The 17,175-nt window shown below is 34.2% G+C and overlaps 1 protein-coding gene across 1 annotated transcript; it reads left to right on the top strand.

Moving 5' to 3' along the window:
- The first annotated feature begins 217 nt into the window (after nt 1-217).
- On the top strand, nt 218-15,290 carry CPOX (coproporphyrinogen oxidase). The gene is made up of 7 exons (XM_053706048.1): nt 218-720; nt 3,263-3,406; nt 3,626-3,736; nt 5,980-6,121; nt 8,010-8,228; nt 9,972-10,076; nt 14,540-15,290. Exons 1-7 carry the CDS (start codon nt 309-311, stop codon nt 14,625-14,627), a joined length of 1,221 nt encoding a protein of 406 aa, XP_053562023.1. The 5' UTR covers nt 218-308; the 3' UTR covers nt 14,628-15,290.
- The last annotated feature ends 1,885 nt before the right edge of the window (nt 15,291-17,175 follow it).

Raw genomic sequence — 17,175 nt, 5'->3', positions numbered from 1 at the left:
TAAAATTCGTTGGGTTACTGTAGTTTAAAACTGTTTCTCTCTGTTTATCGACACTCAGCAAATATTTTCTTCTCAATTTGATTATTTTGCTCTCAGTCAGTGCCCTTATCATTGGCGAAGATAAAAATGACTACAAGTCCCAGGATCCCTAGCTCCGGCGCCTCCCTTTGACATTAGACGTGCAGAGCGGCACATGGGTACTGTATGGGCGGATACATATACTGCTGTCAGTGGTGCTCGTGGGTCTGTCAGTGTGCAATAGTGTGTAGGGTTCTGTCAGTACTGTATGACAGAGTCCTAGTGGTGCTATGTCCTTCCTAATACTATCTGCGGTGCGTCGCAGTACCACGCGTGCCCTGCGAGGTTCCCTAGCTGTGTCCCGATCCTTGCATGGCTCGGCGGGCGGCAGAAGCAAAGACCGACCTTCGCTGCTGGTGGCGGCTGGAGCGGCGGTGGTTGCCGGACTCACCGCTGGGTACAGCCACCTGCAGCGGGCAGAGATGGCGCAGCGCTTAGCGGAGGAGGACGAGGTGAGGAGGCGCTGCGAAAATTTCTTGGCTCCGCCGGTCACAGCTCTACACGAACTGCAGGCGAATAGTTGCGACATGAAAACGAAGATGGAGCTGCTAATCATGGACACCCAGGCTGAGGTTTGCCGGGCACTGGCAGAGGCTGACGGGGGAGCCGACTTCATTGTAGACAGGTGGCAGCGCGAAGAAGGTAAAAGGGCAGTGGCCTTTACTGGCCAAAGTCCATAAAGCTCATAACATCTGCTTTCATCTGCTGTGATGTAAAAGCCATTATATAGAACTGTACCTAATTACTTAGGGGATGTGTAGACGTATTAAGACCCACTGGTTACTGCTTATTTTTAAATTTCACCAACATTACTCATTAACTTCTCCCAGGCAGAAGCTTATTAATTTACTCTATACCCAGTTGTGTAGCTAGACTTCTACAATGTGCTTAACCCCTTTGTGGGAGTTAAACACATAATAGTGCAGGGTCGCTTTAAAATTACATGAGCTAAGAAATTTGAGTGTGTATTTTTTTTTTTGCCTATAGTAGCTCTTTAAAGAGGTCATACCATTAATATGGTATGACCTAATATGTCCAAAAGTAGACAACAGTATATGTATGAGATACAGTATCTACAGTTATAGTTTATCTTATAACTTGACTTGGCAGCTGAACAACAGGGTTAATGTGTTACTCACAATTATAACAACTGCAAAGCAGTTTAGGAGGTTTACAAATATATGTAAAGAAGACAAGCACCTCTGACATTTTACTGTATATACATTGTTACTCTACTCAAGGGCTTACAGTTTTGTACAATGAGACAACTGAAATAAATCATTTATAACTCGGTGGAGGATGCAATTTCCGAAAAGGTAGATAGGTTGCCACACAGCCAAAGTTTTTCTGACTTGGCCAATATGTAGGTTCACAATATAGGTACTCGAGTATGAATAAAGCAATGTCGTAGTTGGAATTTCTCTGACTGAGGTAGTTTAAAGTGATTATAATTTTAATGAATTACTGCCCTGTATCTTAAAAAAATGGGCGCTTCATTAAAATTTTGAATATTTACCATTGAGTGGTGGTAAACATACCACCGTTCCTCCGCCCACATCTCCTACTTTTCTTTAGCAGATCAATGATGAATCCGGCTTCCTCCAATCGTTGGTACCCCAAGAGCTGGACTCCAGATGGGGCATGCAACGATTGGAGGAAGCCGGATTCATTTAGGGGATACTAAACCCAATTTTTTTTTTCTTTTGATTCGGATATATCATGCAATTTTTTTCTTTCTAATTTAATTACTCTTATCAATTTTTTCTTCGTTTTCTTGCTATCTTTATTTGAAAAACCTGAAATAAAAGCTTAGAAGCCAGACCATTTTTGCTTCAGCACCCTGGATAGCACTTGCTGATTGGTGGTTACATATATCCACCAATAAGCAAGAGTAATGCAGGTTCTGACCCTGAAATGGTCCGGCTCCTAATCTTATATTCCTGCTTTTCAAATAAAGATAGCAAGAAACAAAGACAAATTAATAATAGGAGTAAACTAGAAAGTCGCTTAAAATAATGAAAGAACATTTGGGTTTAGTGTCCCTTTTAAAATTTTCAATCACTTTAATTTTAAATGATATTCTAGTTAAATAAACTATATCACCCACATGCTTGTGTTAAAAGGATAATGCTTCCTTCTGCATTTTTTTTTTCCTTTTTGTAAAACTAAAGCCCAATTTTGCTGGTTCTTACAGCCTTGTCTATGTCAGGAGCCCACATTCTGCTTTGTTTGTATTGATTGCTGGTGTAGTGTGGTAGCATAACACTATTTCTACAGGTTAGTACTGACAAATGTATGTTTAAATCAAAAGGATTTCTGCATTCTCACAAAGGAAATGTTGGCATCTCTATTGTTTCCTAATCTTCACAGATAGAGGTGCCAGGTTCTGACTTTAATTTTATACATTAGTTATACAGCTTATGCTTGTAAGATCTGAAACAAATATATTTTATATAACAGGGCTTGATATATTTGCAACCTTTTAAGCTATTACTGACCCATAAAGCAAAATGTTTTTTGTATGACATAAAGGAAGATTTTATTCAAAGGAAAAAGTACTGTTATACTGTATTTATTGTAGTCACTTTCTTGACTCATATTGTGCATGTTATTAAAACAAAAAAATATTTAGTTAAAGGGACATGAAACAGTTTTTTTTTTTTTTTTCTTCATGATTCAGCTAAAGCATACAATTTAAAAAGCATACTTATGTAGGGTCAGGACCTGGGAGCTAGCAGGTAATTGGTTGTTACACAGTTATTCCTCTTGTCATTGGCTTACTGATGTGTTCAGCTAGCTCCCAGTATTGCTTCCATAAAGGATACCAATAGAATGAAAATTGATAATAGAAGTAAATTGTAAAGTTGTGTAAAAATGCATGCTCCATCTGAACCATAAAAGTAACATTTTGAGTTTCCTTTTCCCTTTAAAGAGAGTATAACTAGAAGGAGCTTGTATGTTTTCTTAATCAATATGTAGCAACAGTGTTGTGCATTGTTGTTATACATCTGAGCTAATAAGGTATACTCTTAAACTAATAATATCAAACAATGATGTCAATTTGAAAATAAAAGTAAAGCAAAATGTTTTTAAATTGCCTGCTTTATCCGAACCATGATAGGTTTGACTTTTGTCCTTTTTATGCTGTTGCATGCAGCTTACACATTTTTGTCTCTTGCCACAGGCGGGGGTGGGATCAGCTGTGTTCTGCAGGATGGGAATGTCTTTGAAAAAGCTGGTGTAAATGTGTCTGTGGTCCATGGTTACCTGTCAGAAGAAGCAATACAGCAGATGAAGAGTAGGGGGAAATCCCTCAAAACTAAAGATGGTAAATAGCTTCTGGTTTTATGATCACAACAATATGACGATAATTGGTTCAAATGTATTAAGATAAATCCGTTAATATTAAAACTAAAGTTTATAAATGTACAAGGATAATCAGGCCTGGTTGTATTATGCTATCTGTTATAGTATAGTGGTTTTCATATGCTGTCATGGTATGCATTCTGTGTTATAATTCTGATTTTTATACCATGTTTTTTTTAAGGGAAATTGCCATTCTGTGCCATGGGAGTAAGCTCTGTAATTCATCCTAAGAATCCTCATGTTCCCACAATCCATTTCAACTACCGGTATTTTGAAATTGAAGAAGCAGATGGTAAGAAGTAGTCATTTGTGAAGTTTGTTTTCAAATCATTACTTACTTGTACTTTAAAGGGAGTTTGAATTCACCATTTAGTGCTAGATTACAAGTGGAGCGCTAAGCCAGTTTGCTGGCGCACGATAAATAAGCAGCCATTGCAAGTGGCTGGTTATTGCTACCGCAAACTTTATAATTGTCCCCCAAACTTGTGTAATATATTTATTTTTAAAAATTAAATAAAGTAGCTTCTTTATTTTTTATTAAAATAACTTGAAAAAGCGGTTATATGGGGCTAAAGTTGGCGGGTGTGGGGTGTTGGAAAAAAACAGCACTGAAAAATGCCTTTACATTGCAGTCTATGGTAATTGTGTGTTCCTTGTAAATGTATATGATAATGTTTATATACATATTAATTTGTATGTGTGTGTGTGTATATATATATATATATATATATATATATATATATATATATATATATATATATATATATATATATATATATATATATATATATATAATTAGCAGCTATCACTGTGCTAGGGCCTCAGCCTATGGAAGCACGCTCAACTTGTAATACCAGTGCACATTTGCGTGCGCTGGTTTTGCTCAGTGGAGCACAAATATTGCTTTCGCAAAAGTGATATTTAGCCCTCCACTTGTAATCTGGCCTTTAATGTTTTTATTATGAAAATGGAAACCATTTGCAATGCAATTGTTTATTTTGCCTGCTTTACTGTAATTTTTTTTTTTTTTTTTTTTTTAATATATGTCCTCAAGACAGCCTGGAGTGTATTCCTTGAAATGTAGTAGCATAAACTTTCTACATGTTGCACAGGGATTGCTTAATAGGGGTGTGTCCATGCACTACAAAACCATGCAGACTTTGCTAACAAACTTAAAGGGACATACAAATGAAACATTTTCTTTCATGATTCAGATACAATTTTAAACAACTTTCTAGTTTTCTTCTATTATCTAATTTGCTTCATTCTCTTACTGGGAGATAGTTAACACATTGGGTGAGCCAATAATATGAGACATTTATGTGCATCCACCAATCGGCAGCTCTTGAGCCTACCTTGGTATCCTATTCAACAAATAATACCAAGAGAACAAAACAAATTAGATAACAGGAGTAAACTGGAATGTTGTTTAAAATCACAAGCTCTGTGCTTTGGATAGCTTAAATAACATTTTATAAATTACAGAAAATTATTTTATATTTTAAAAGTATTACACTGCTCTTCATTATCCAGACAAATTAATTGCATAGTTTAGTATAAATGTACTTAATATTTTTTTAGCAAACAACATTGACACAATGTAATATTGGCTTTAAGGGACATGAAACCTATTTTTTTTCATCATTAAGATAGAGAATACAATTTTAAACAATTTTCCAATTTAATTCTATTATTTAATTTGCTTCCTTCTCTTGTTATCCTTTGCTGAAATGTTTATCTAGGAAAGCTCTGGAGCAGCAAAGAACCTAGGTTCTAGCTGCTGATTGTTTGCTGTGTATATATATATATATATATATATATATATATATATATATATATATATATATATATATATATATATATATATATATATATATATATATATATATATATATATATATATATATATATATATAATCTATATCTATATCGATTTTCATTGGCTCACCCATGTGTTCAGTCAGCAACCAGTAGTGCATTGCTGCTCATTCAACAAAGCATACCAAGAGAACAAAGACAATTTGATAATAGGAGTAAATTAGAAAGTTGCTTAAAATTGCACAATCTATCTAAATCATTAAATAAAAAAATGTGGGTTTCATATCCCTTTAAGTCTTAGCTTGGTGGTCAGTAAAATCAGTTAAGTGGTGTTCCCATTAAATAGGCTGGGGAGAACATGATAGATAGATAGATATATAGATAGATAAATATACAGAGCTATAGGTACTCTCTATTAACCCTTTAAAATGCCTGACAAGTGATAGAGTATTATTTATTCTCTATTTAATAGTATTGGACTATATATACATATAGAGATACTGAAAGATAGATTTTATTTAGCAGTGGTATTTCCCATTGTGTGAATAGACGGTCCTGTGATTTAATCCCTGTGTGTCTGTAAATCTGCCATGCACTGACACATCTTTCCTCCTAATAGTTTTAGCAGTCATAAACCAACATTATATAATCTAATTGTTCAGCACCGTGTTCTCTTCTCAGGGCTTATAAAAACAATCCTGTTTCTTTTCTTACTAGGCAACAAGCAGTGGTGGTTTGGAGGTGGCACAGACCTCACCCCAACATATCTGAATTCAGATGATGTGGTACATTTTCACCAGACCTTGAAAGAAGCATGTGATAAACACAGCCCTGGATTTTATCCTAAATATAAGAAATGGTAAGCATTCAACTTGTTAGTCGTTGGCCATCATCCCTGAGATTGGGATTAACCTTTTAGTTTACAGAGAGCTACACCACAGGGGTTAATTGGAGTTAACTGCCCCTATACACCCAAATACATTCTGGCAACAGAAACATTTACAATATTTTGTCAACCTCAGTATTGCACCATTGCATTAATGCTCACTGACTTATTTAACACATTATTATTATTATTATTATTGTTATTATTATTATATACTATATATTAAACATTTTAATCCAAGTGTGGGAGGGATAAGATGTGTATGGTTGTGGGGGGGGGGGGTGTAGTTGTAAGAAAGCTTATTTAAAATACACCATTTAATTCTCATCTAACTGGATACAAACCCAGTACTAAGTTGAGCTCTTTCTCACTACTAAAGGCAACATCTCATCTTACAGCGCACATGCACTAAATAAACGTGTTTCCATAGTAATTTTCTATCCTGTCTTTGGTGACAATGACGGTTTTTATGTGCAGTTCTCCATCTCTGGTAATCTGCTAAATGTATATCTGTTTTGAAAAGTGCTAAATGACCATTCTGAGTTTGCTTAGTAAACAGTCTATGCCAGTGAAGATTTGTCTTATCCTAAACAGGATACTTTTTTTTTCATGAACCAGTCTGCTTATTCAGGAAGATAAAACCTCTTGGTGTAACTCTCTCTCTGAACTTCCCAGATAACAAAGGGTGGGGTGTGTAGCAGGGTAATGAGCGCAGCAGTAGGGGGTGTGGTGGATTTGTACCAGCAGTCGTATGTATTTTTAGCTGACTAAAGGGACACTTATCATTCAGAAAGAGCATGCAGTTTTAAGACACTTTCCAATTTACCTCCATTATCAAATTTTGCACAGTCTTTTTCTAGTCACACGTTCTGGGAACAAGATCCTACTGAGCATGTGCACAAGCTCACAGGTTATACGTGTACTAGTCTGTTATTGGCTGATGTCTGTCACATGATACAGGGGGCTGAAAAATGGGAGAAAAAATACATTTGCCAGAAACAAAATCTACTGCTTATTTGAAATTCAGACTAAGTGTTATTGCCTTGTGTTTTTATTATGTATATCACAGGTCTGTGCTATAAATGCTCATGCACTACACATTGTAAAATTACCATTCAGATTCTGTTACTCTTCCTTCAGTTAATGTTTTTGAAACTAGTTTACACTGGCTCATACATTTCTTTGACCATAACCTTTTTAATTTTATCAAAAGAAACTCAAGGTTACTATATTTTATTATTAAACGTGGAACATCTTAAATGTATGTTAAAGAGGACAGTAAAGTCAAATTTAAACTTTAGTTTAGATAAAGCATGGGATTTTTAACAAACTTTTCAATTTACTTCTATTATTGAATTAGCACAGATCTCTTGGTAACCTAAATATAGTTAGACTCCTTGGGTCTTTAGCATTCTACGGCAGCTGCGTGTACAACAATGTTCTGCATTGTTGTAAGCCCTGCTGCCATAGAGTGCTTAAGACATGGGCACGTTCCTGATCTTCTGGGAGCTTACCTATATTTACTCTACAACAAAGGATAGCAAAAGAATGAAGGAAATTGAACAATTGAATCAGAAAAGTTAAATTTTTTTACTTCACTGTCCCTTTTTAAGGGTTTCACAAAGCAAAATATATTGGGGGTGGGGGAAATTAGCTTTCATGGAACTGGACTAGATATAAAATGGAAATGACTTGACAGATACAGTAGCTCAGATGTCCCTTTCACTTCTTCTGAAGAGTTTGTAATTTGATGGTATATTGTATATAGTAAAAACCGTGTGAAGATGGAATGCTAGTGTGGCGGGGGTTCCATACTTGTGAGTGTATACACCTATATATACTTTATATATTTTATTTGAAGGTGTGATGACTACTTTTTCATCAAGCACCGAGGAGAGCGTCGAGGAGTTGGCGGAATATTTTTTGATGATGTAGATTCTCCATCAAGGGAAGAAGTATTTGCATTTGTGCAGAGCTGTGCTAAAGCGGTTGTACCCTGTTATATCCCTATAGTGAAAAAGCACAGGGATGATTCCTTCACGCCAGAGGAAAAGTTATGGCAGCAGCTACGGAGGGGGCGGTGAGTAATGAACAAGGTTTATACACTGCACCAATGCTGATCTGTTTATAAAACAGTGGGCTGGAGACAAATAAAGTTTTCTCTGTTCAACACAATCCAATATTACACTGTTTTAAATTTACAGCTTTATAATCCCTTCCTTTTATCTAAATGGAACATACTGTACTGTCATTAAAAGGACAGTATACTGTAAAATGTTCTCCTCTTTAATATGTTCCCAGTGATCTATTTTACCTGCTAGAGAGTATTACATAACAAATAGCTTATTTATCTTTATTTTGCCTTTTGAAATACCTACTTTTTTCTGTTGAAGCCGCCACCTATACTGTAGCATATAGGAACGCTATGTAAACAAAAGTCTGCAGAAGAAGATAGTTACTAAAATTTTATTTTTCAGAAGTTTTGGGCCTTGTGTATAAAGACAGTTATAAAATAGGTAATCCCTTATCTGTATAGAGTTATAAGTAAATGTTGTCTTACCCTACAAGTTCATGCTATATTGATGGGTTGTGTTTTTAGTGGGCAAAACCAGCTAGAACTTAAAGGGTCAGTATACACTCATTTTCATATAACTGCATGAATAGACACTACTATAAAGAATAAGATGCACAAATACTGATATAAAAATCCAGTATAAAAACTTACTTAGAAGCTCTCAGTTTAGCTCTGTTGAAAAGGTAGGTGGAAAGCCCACTGCAAGTGGGAAATAAGACCCTCCTCCTTCTTTTGCATATGAAAAGACCCTTTACACAAACAGGAGCAAGCTGGAGTATGTAGCTGTCGGTATTCTCATAAAACTTTGGGGCTTGGTTAGGAGTCTGAAAATCAGAGCAATGTTCTTTAAAAATAAGCAAAACTATACATTAAAAAAAAAAAAAAAAAAAAAAAAAACTTTATGGGCTATATAAATAGATCTACAAAACATTTATGCAAAGAAAAAATGAGTGTATAATGTCCCTTTTTAAATGGGGATGTTGGGGGGGGGGGAAAGAAAATCCAATGATCAACTTTATTTATTTATTTTTAATCTTCAAACGTGTTCAGTGTGCTTATTTACACATTCACCCATCTCATCTATAGTGGTTTTTTTTGTCTGCTACTGATGTAAGTAAATTAATATCCACTAGCTATTATATCTTATTTTTATTGCATCTTGTAGTTGCCAGGCTGCATAACCTGCTTACATTCAACATAGTACTTTGTAAACATCTGGGAAAGTCTTGTCACATACACCTACAGTAGTGTTTCTGGCGTGGAAGCGAGCTAGGGGGCAAATAAACTGATTGTATACAGACTTACATAGGGTGTTAGCTGTTTGATTTAAGGGTAATTGTACTAAAAAAAAATCTCCATTTTTAATAGGGATATTTTCAGAAAGGATAAATAGATCTTTAATTTGTATGTAAAATATAACTGTATATCTATATCAAGATTAGTTGGGTGAGGAAAAAAGTAACCAGGTTCCTTTAGTTTTATCAAACCATATATCTTCAATTCCATGTGTTTGATAAAGGCAAGAAATGGCTTTAACTTTACAGAAACTGAACACCGGGTGGCGCTAATGCTCTTTTTTTTTCTATGTTTTAGATGCTCTAATTCTAACAAATTCACATTTTTTTATGTCAGAAAATACCTATAAGAAAACCTATTTGTAATTCTGTGAGTACCTGTATAGAGTCAAATATAAAAAGATAGTTACTTTTTAATCCTAACAACAAATTTGATTTATATTTTGTTTTGCAGATATGTTGAATTTAACCTTGTGTATGACAGAGGGACAAAATTTGGCCTTGCAACACCAGGGTCTAGGATTGAGAGTATCCTAATGTCGCTGCCACTAACTGCCAGGTAGGAATTAAATTTAAAAGAATTAATGTACTTTCACACTGTAACAGGTTAAAACCTACTAGTTTTGCCCTTAAAGGGACAGTCTAGACCAAAATAAACTTTCATGATTCAGAGAGGGCATGTAATTGTAAACAATTTTCCAATGTACTTTTATCACCGATTTTGCTTTGTTCTCTTGGTATTCTTAGTTGAAAGCTAAACCTAGAAAAGCTTATGCTAATTTCTAAGCCCTTGAAGGCCGCCTCTTCTCTCAGGCATTTTGACAGTTTTTCACCACTAGAGGGTATTAGTTCATGTGTGTCATATAGATAACACTGTGCTCACGAACGTGGAGTTCGTATGAGCCAGCACTGATTGGCTAAAATGCAAGTCTGTCAAAAGAACTGAAATAAAGGGGCAGTTTGCAGAGGCTTAGATACAAGATAATCACAGAGGTAAAAAGTATATTAATATAACTGTGTTGGTTATGCAAAACTGGGGAATGGGTAATAAAGGGATTATCTATCTTTTAAAACAATAAAAATTCTGGTGTAGACTGTCCCTTTAAACACAATCATGACAGTATTATAATAACTTATTAAAGACCAACATGTGTTTCTGCTAAGACATATAATACAATTTCAAACAACTTTCCAATTTTACTTCTATTATCTAATTTGCTTCATTATCTTGATATCCTTTGTTGAGCTGCCGATTGGTGGCTGCACATACATACTTTAAGTGATTGGCTCACCTATGTGCATTGCCATTTCTTCAACAAAGGCTATCTAAAGAATGAAGCAAGTTAGATAATAGAAGTAAAATGGAATGTTTAAAATTGCATTCTCTATCTGAAACATAAAAGAAACATTTTGGGTTTCATGTCCCTTTAAATAATAGCTATAAAACCTTTAGTGTTAAGTAGAGGTAAGACAACCATTTCCTTATAGAACTGCTTGTTCCATAAACATAATATATAAATATAAATATATATATATATATATATATATATATATATATATATATATATATATATATATATATATATATATATATATATATATATATATATATTAATAATTTATTTATCATACAGCCAAAACAGAAATAACATTATTTTCATAGAAGTGGATACATCTCTACATAATTCTCCTCTTCAATTATTCTCCAATTTACTGGACTATTTTAAATGATTTACCTATCCCACCCTCAGGGAAAAAAAGGAATTTTCCTCTTTCCCCCCTTTCCTCTCTCTTTTAATGGTTAAACTTGAGGAAAATCTCCTTAGTATTGCCTCTTGTATATAGATGGAATGACGGAAGGGATAAGCTATCAGCTTTTTTATTTCTATTGAATGATTTAATCAGATCCCCTCATATTTTTTTATTTTAAACACTAAATTTCATTCTCTTTTACTACTGCTCATTGTTCTAATATTTTTTTTTTTACTCCCCCCCCCCCCCCCCCCCACAAGTTTCGTTATAAGTAGGACTTTTTCTTGATATCCATTTGTTCAGGTATTAAGTTTCACCCATAAACATTTTAAGATCAAAATATTTTATGTATTTTGCTTTAACCCCTTAGTGACCAGACCACTTTTCCATTTTCTTACCATTTGGGAACACGGCTATTTTTACATTCCTGTTGTGTTTGTGTTTAGCTGTAATTTTCCTCTTACTCATTTACTGTACCCACACATTATATACCGTTTTTCTCGCCATTAAAGGGACAGTCAACACCAGAATTTTTGTTGTTTAAAAAGAAAGATAATGCCTTTATTACCCATTCCCCAGTTTTGCATAACTAACACAGTTATAATGATGCACGTTTTACCTCTGTAATTGCCTTGTATCTAAGCTTCTGTTGACTGCCCCTTATTTCGGTTATTTTGGCATACTTGCATTTAAGCCAATCAGTGCTCACTCCTAGGTCACTTCACGTGCATGAGCTCACTGTTATCTATATGAAACACATGAACTAATGCCCTCTAGTGGTCAAAATGCATTCAGATTAGAGGCAGTCTTCAAGGTCTTAAAAATTAGCATATGAACCTCCTAGGTTTATCTTTCAATTAAGAATACCAAGAGAACAAAGCAAAATTGGTGATAAAAGTAAATTTGGAAGTTGTTTAAAATTACATGCCCTATTTAAATCATGAGAGGTTTTTTTGGACTTAACTGTCCCTTTAAATAGACTTTCTAAAGATACCATTATTTTCATCATATCTTATAATTTACTATAAAAAAGAATTATAAAATATGATGAAAATATGGAAAAAAAACACACTTTTCCTAACTTTGACTCCCAAAATCTGTTACACATCCACGACCACCAAAAAACACCCATGCTAAATAGTTTCTAAATGTTGTTTTGCGTTTAGAAATACCCAATGTTTACATGTTCTTTGTTTTTTTTTGCAAGTTATAGGGACATAAATACAAGTAGAACTTTGCTATTTCCAAACCATTTTTGTTTTTCAAAATTAGCGCTAGTTACATTCAAACACTGATATCTGAATAACCCTTAACATGTATATATTATTATTATTATTATTATTATTATTTTATTATTATTTTTATTTCTTTTTAGTAGACATCCCAAACTATTGATCTAGGCCCATTTTGGTATATTTCATGCCACCATTTCATCACCAAATGCGATCAAATAAAAAAAAAAATTGTTCATTTCTCTTGTTAAGTGTATCCAGTCCACGGATCATCCATTACTTATGGGATATATTCTCCTTCCCAACAGGAAGCTGCAAGAGTCCACCCACAGCAAAGCTGCTATATAGCTCCTCCCCTAACTGCCATTACCAGTCATTCTCTTGCAAGTCTCAACATAGATAGGAGGTCGTGAGAGTCTGTGGTTTTTTTATACTTAGTTTATTTCTTCAATCAAAAGTTTGTTATTTTTAAATGGCACCGGAGTGTGCTGTTTATCTCAGGCATTTTTCCACAAACTTTAGGTTTCTCACTGAAATTATTTACAAACAGCTTGTGCAATTATGACACAAATGGTTGTAATGCTTCTCTGGGATCCCCTTTGTTCAGAAATAGCAGACTTATATGGCTTTGGCATTGCTTTTTGGTAATTAGAAGGCTGCTAAATGCTGCTGTGCACCACAGTTGTATAATGCCCAGCAGTTAAGGGGTTAATTAGGTAGCTTGCAGGGTTAATTTTAGCTTCAGTGTAGAGCTCAGCCTCCCACCTGACGCATCCCACCCCTTGATCCCTTCCTGACCCCCCTCAAACAGCTCTCTTCCCTCCCCCACCTCACAATTGTCACCGCCATCTTAAGTACTGGCAGAAAGTCTGCTAGTACTAAAATAAAAAGCCATTTTACAAAAAAAAAATTTAAAAAAAAATTCTAGCCATTCTGCAGTGTTGGGTTCTAACCCTCCCCTCTCTACCTAGCTGCCGCCATCTTGGGTACTGTCTGCCAGTACCCAGATTGTTAAAAAGAAAAAAAAATACCCTTATTTATATATATTTAGAAATTAAATTTTCTGTAGTGTAGCTGCCCCCCCCCTCATATCCCTACCACTTCCCAGATCCCTTTCCAAATATTTATTTGCCCCCCTCAGACTTTTCTGTAGTGTAGCGGTCCAAGTCCCGCCCGCACCCTCCCTTCCGCTCCCGGCACCTAGAAGAAAGTGGACCAGCGATGGGCCTCCCACCCACCAAAGATCGGCACCATTGCTGGCCGATACAGAGAGAGCTTCAAACCCCAGAGGACGTGTCGGGTACGTCCTTGGTCGTTAAGGGGTTAATCATGGTTTTCGTCTTGAGGTAGAACAATACAGCTATAACTGCCATTATTAAAGGGAAGAGAAATTATTGAGAGAATATGCAAATTTATACAATAACCAAATCCATTTTACTTCTATTTTATTTAATTCTTTTTGTATCCTTTGTTGAGGAACATACATAGAATGCATGTGTATTAAGCAGTATATGGCAGCTGTACTTGTAACAATATATAACATTGTTGCACATCACTGCTACCATTTAAAAGGACAAGAAATCCAAAAATGTTCTTTCATGAATCAGATGGATTTTACAATTTTAAACGACTTTCAAATTTACTTCTATTATCTAATTTACTTTTTTTCTTTTTGTATCCTTTGTTGAAAAGAATACCTAGATAGGCTCAGGAGCAGCAATGCACTACTGGAAACTAGCTGCCGATTGGTGGCTGCACATATATACCTCTTGTCATTGGTTCACCAAATGTGTTCCGGAAGCTAGCTGTTATAACATTGTGGTTTGTCTGAAATTCCAGTAGTGAATTTAAATTGTACTAACCCTACTAATGGCCATTTTTGGAAGATACTGTTTGGGTCCTCTGATTTTAGTTTTATTGCTGCAAATGGCTAATACGTTAAGATTAATATGGTCATTTTATTGAATGCAATTTGCAGTGTCGTGTTCTTGTGTTTTTTTTTTTGTTTATTTGTAATATTTTATGTTCACTTTTCTAGATGGGAGTACATGCACGCACCTCCCCCCAGTTCCAAGGAAGCTGAGATTCTTGATGTTTTACGCCAACCCAGAGACTGGGTTCACTAATTGGGTAAAAAGACTTTGGATAAATAAATACGCACCTGCATAATCAAGGAGTCCTGTAATAAATTTCGTCCATTCTGCTGCTGGAAGCATCTTTTCTATATAAGTGCCCTTAGTGTGTTTATCAACACTCTCTTCTCACTGTGTTTACAATTATGAGACTTCATTTGGGTTCTGATTATTCTAATTGCAGACGATAAAGCATTTATAATTTGTTTGTTTTTTGTTTTGTTTTTTATATTCTTAAAACACAAGAAAATAATTTTCTTATCTTCAAAAGTACTTCTGATTGGGAGTAAGAAGGAATTTCATGGAGCAAATTTGAACACCAATGTTAAGTGGACATCAAGCATTAGAAAAAAATATGAGACAGACCTTCTATTTATTGCGAGTGGATTTATTTGGGACAAGCTCTTTAAAATTATATTGACTGACTGCTTTTTTTTTTTAGACATTTGCTACTGTTTACTTTATTCTTACAGTGTACAAGAAGCCTGTACGTCTCAATTTGACATAAGAACTATCTAGAACAGCAACAAACCCACATAACCTGTTTTAAATTAAAAATGTACTGATATATAATGTTCACTTTTGGCAAGTTATATCTATATGTCTACACAGTTATGTAAAAAATAAATAAAAACAATCACATTGCCTTCATTGGAATTACTGTACATAACATATTTTATAATAAGGATTGCAGAGCATTGTATATTTTCCATCATAAAGGTTAACCAATATCATGGGGCCCTCTACTGTTGTTAAAGGGACAGTAAACATTTTTGAGATTTGCAATATACTTTAATGATATATTTTTGACCCCTTTTCCTTTATTTTTTTTTTAAGTCTGAAAATTTGTGGATATTTCAGTCCTGAAAAAAATGTTCCTGTCCCTAATTTGCAGTTTATTATTTCTTTAGTATAGTTCTGATATGTTAATCTATTGGAAGACTGCAGACAAATGTATTTGCAAGGTGTTTACTGCCCCTATTTTATCTTATCTCTACAACAGCTCCTTTTTTTAAAATGTTTGTTACCCACTGAATGTATAAAGTATAGGTAGGGGGCAAAGATCCCAAATTTCCATTGTCTCATTTTGAAAAAGATGGCTTTATATTTATAGTACTTAAAATGTGTTTTTTTTTTTTTTTTTTTTTTTTTTTTTTTTTAATCCTAAAATGCAGTAGCTAAAACTATTTTATATATGTAGTTCCCAAAACCTGTGTTTAATTAATCTATGTGAAAGGATATGGCATATAAATACCTGCTCTTTAAATCTTGACCTTAGTCTGCATATTATTGTTTCCTATGTTTAAGAACCTACACTGTGAAATTTTATACTTTTTGTATTTATTGTAATTTCCAAGTGTTGGCCAATATCAATCTTGCAATAAATGAGTTTTTTTTTTTTTTTTTATTGTTTATACAAAAGAAATGATTTATCATTTTTTAATTTCTCTACTCCCATCTGAAAAGGGTATTTCATACCTCTTGCTTACACTTAAAAAAAAAAAAAAGTGTGCTTGACCCACATTGATTATACTCAAGTTTTAAACTTTAGCATCAACAATTTTTTTTTTTTTTTTTTTTAATTTATTTTTATGCTTCATTCTAAACCAGCCGTGCATGACCAATCCTAAAATAACTCCAATCGATTATTATCAAATTTTAGGAACTGCACCATTTCCATTTAAAAATCCATTCTTATTACAGTACTCACAGAAAATTTTGCCAGCGGGTGACATTGGGAAGTAGCCATGTGGGAGCAGTGTAACACTTCAATTATAAAATTTCCTTTATTTAAAATTTTTATTTACGCTATGCAAAGTACTAATTTAATTGCATCATTTTAACAAATTGATTTAATGATCATTTGTACAAAAAATATAAGCTAATTTTAGCTTAATATTAACTTAAAATTTAGGTGGGTGGTCAGTGAAATCATCTTTGTGGTGTGCCTCTTAAATAGTTCCTGGGGAGAACACTGTATTATAGTTTAAGACTCTGTGCCAACTTTAAAATATCTTGTAATTTGCTTACAAGTAAGGAAAAGCCATATTCCATGGTGCACCTAAAAAATATTTTTACTGTTTTGAAGTGAAATATGTATACAAGCCATTCAGTTTTTGTTTAGTGTAGTTTTGTTTTGATTTTGTGGGTGTCTGTGTTTAAAGTTTCATACTGATACATGGGGAAAATAATCTTCGCTACTAATTCTAATTGGCTGATAGGTGCTTTCTACTAATACTAAGTATGTAATAGCCAATTAGGATTAGCAGGAAGTACAGAACTGATACAGCTGTATTTGAATGAATAAAAAAAAATAACACTTTATGAAAATCACGATTAGATGCTGCTGTTAAATATGTATGACAAAAATAATTTGAGTTCAATGTCCCTTAATCTCTCTTTCTCGATGCATGACCAGGATGTCCACTCCCATCTCTTTCTGTCTTGCCTTTTAATAGCTATAAATCATTGGGAATGTATGTTTTACTGTTAAAAAATAAATTGTACATTACAGGTTTTATGTGGATAACATTCTTTATTA

The sequence above is a fragment of the Bombina bombina genome, chromosome 3 (assembly GCF_027579735.1).
Source record: "Bombina bombina isolate aBomBom1 chromosome 3, aBomBom1.pri, whole genome shotgun sequence".
Classification (NCBI taxonomy): Eukaryota; Metazoa; Chordata; class Amphibia; order Anura; family Bombinatoridae; genus Bombina; species Bombina bombina.
The sequence above is the reverse complement of the archived record's forward strand: the minus strand, read 5'-3'. Positions and strand labels throughout refer to the sequence as shown.

Excerpts from the sequence above, each read along its gene's own strand:
- CPOX (XM_053706048.1), top strand. The coding sequence starts at position 309 with ATGTCCTTCCTAATACTATCTGCGGTGCGTCGCAGTACCACGCGTGCC. Across the intron at positions 3,407-3,625 it reads ATCCCTCAAAACTAAAGATG|GGAAATTGCCATTCTGTGCC; the intron begins GTAAATAGCTTC and ends GTTTTTTTTAAG. Across the intron at positions 6,122-8,009 it reads TATCCTAAATATAAGAAATG|GTGTGATGACTACTTTTTCA; the intron begins GTAAGCATTCAA and ends TTTTATTTGAAG.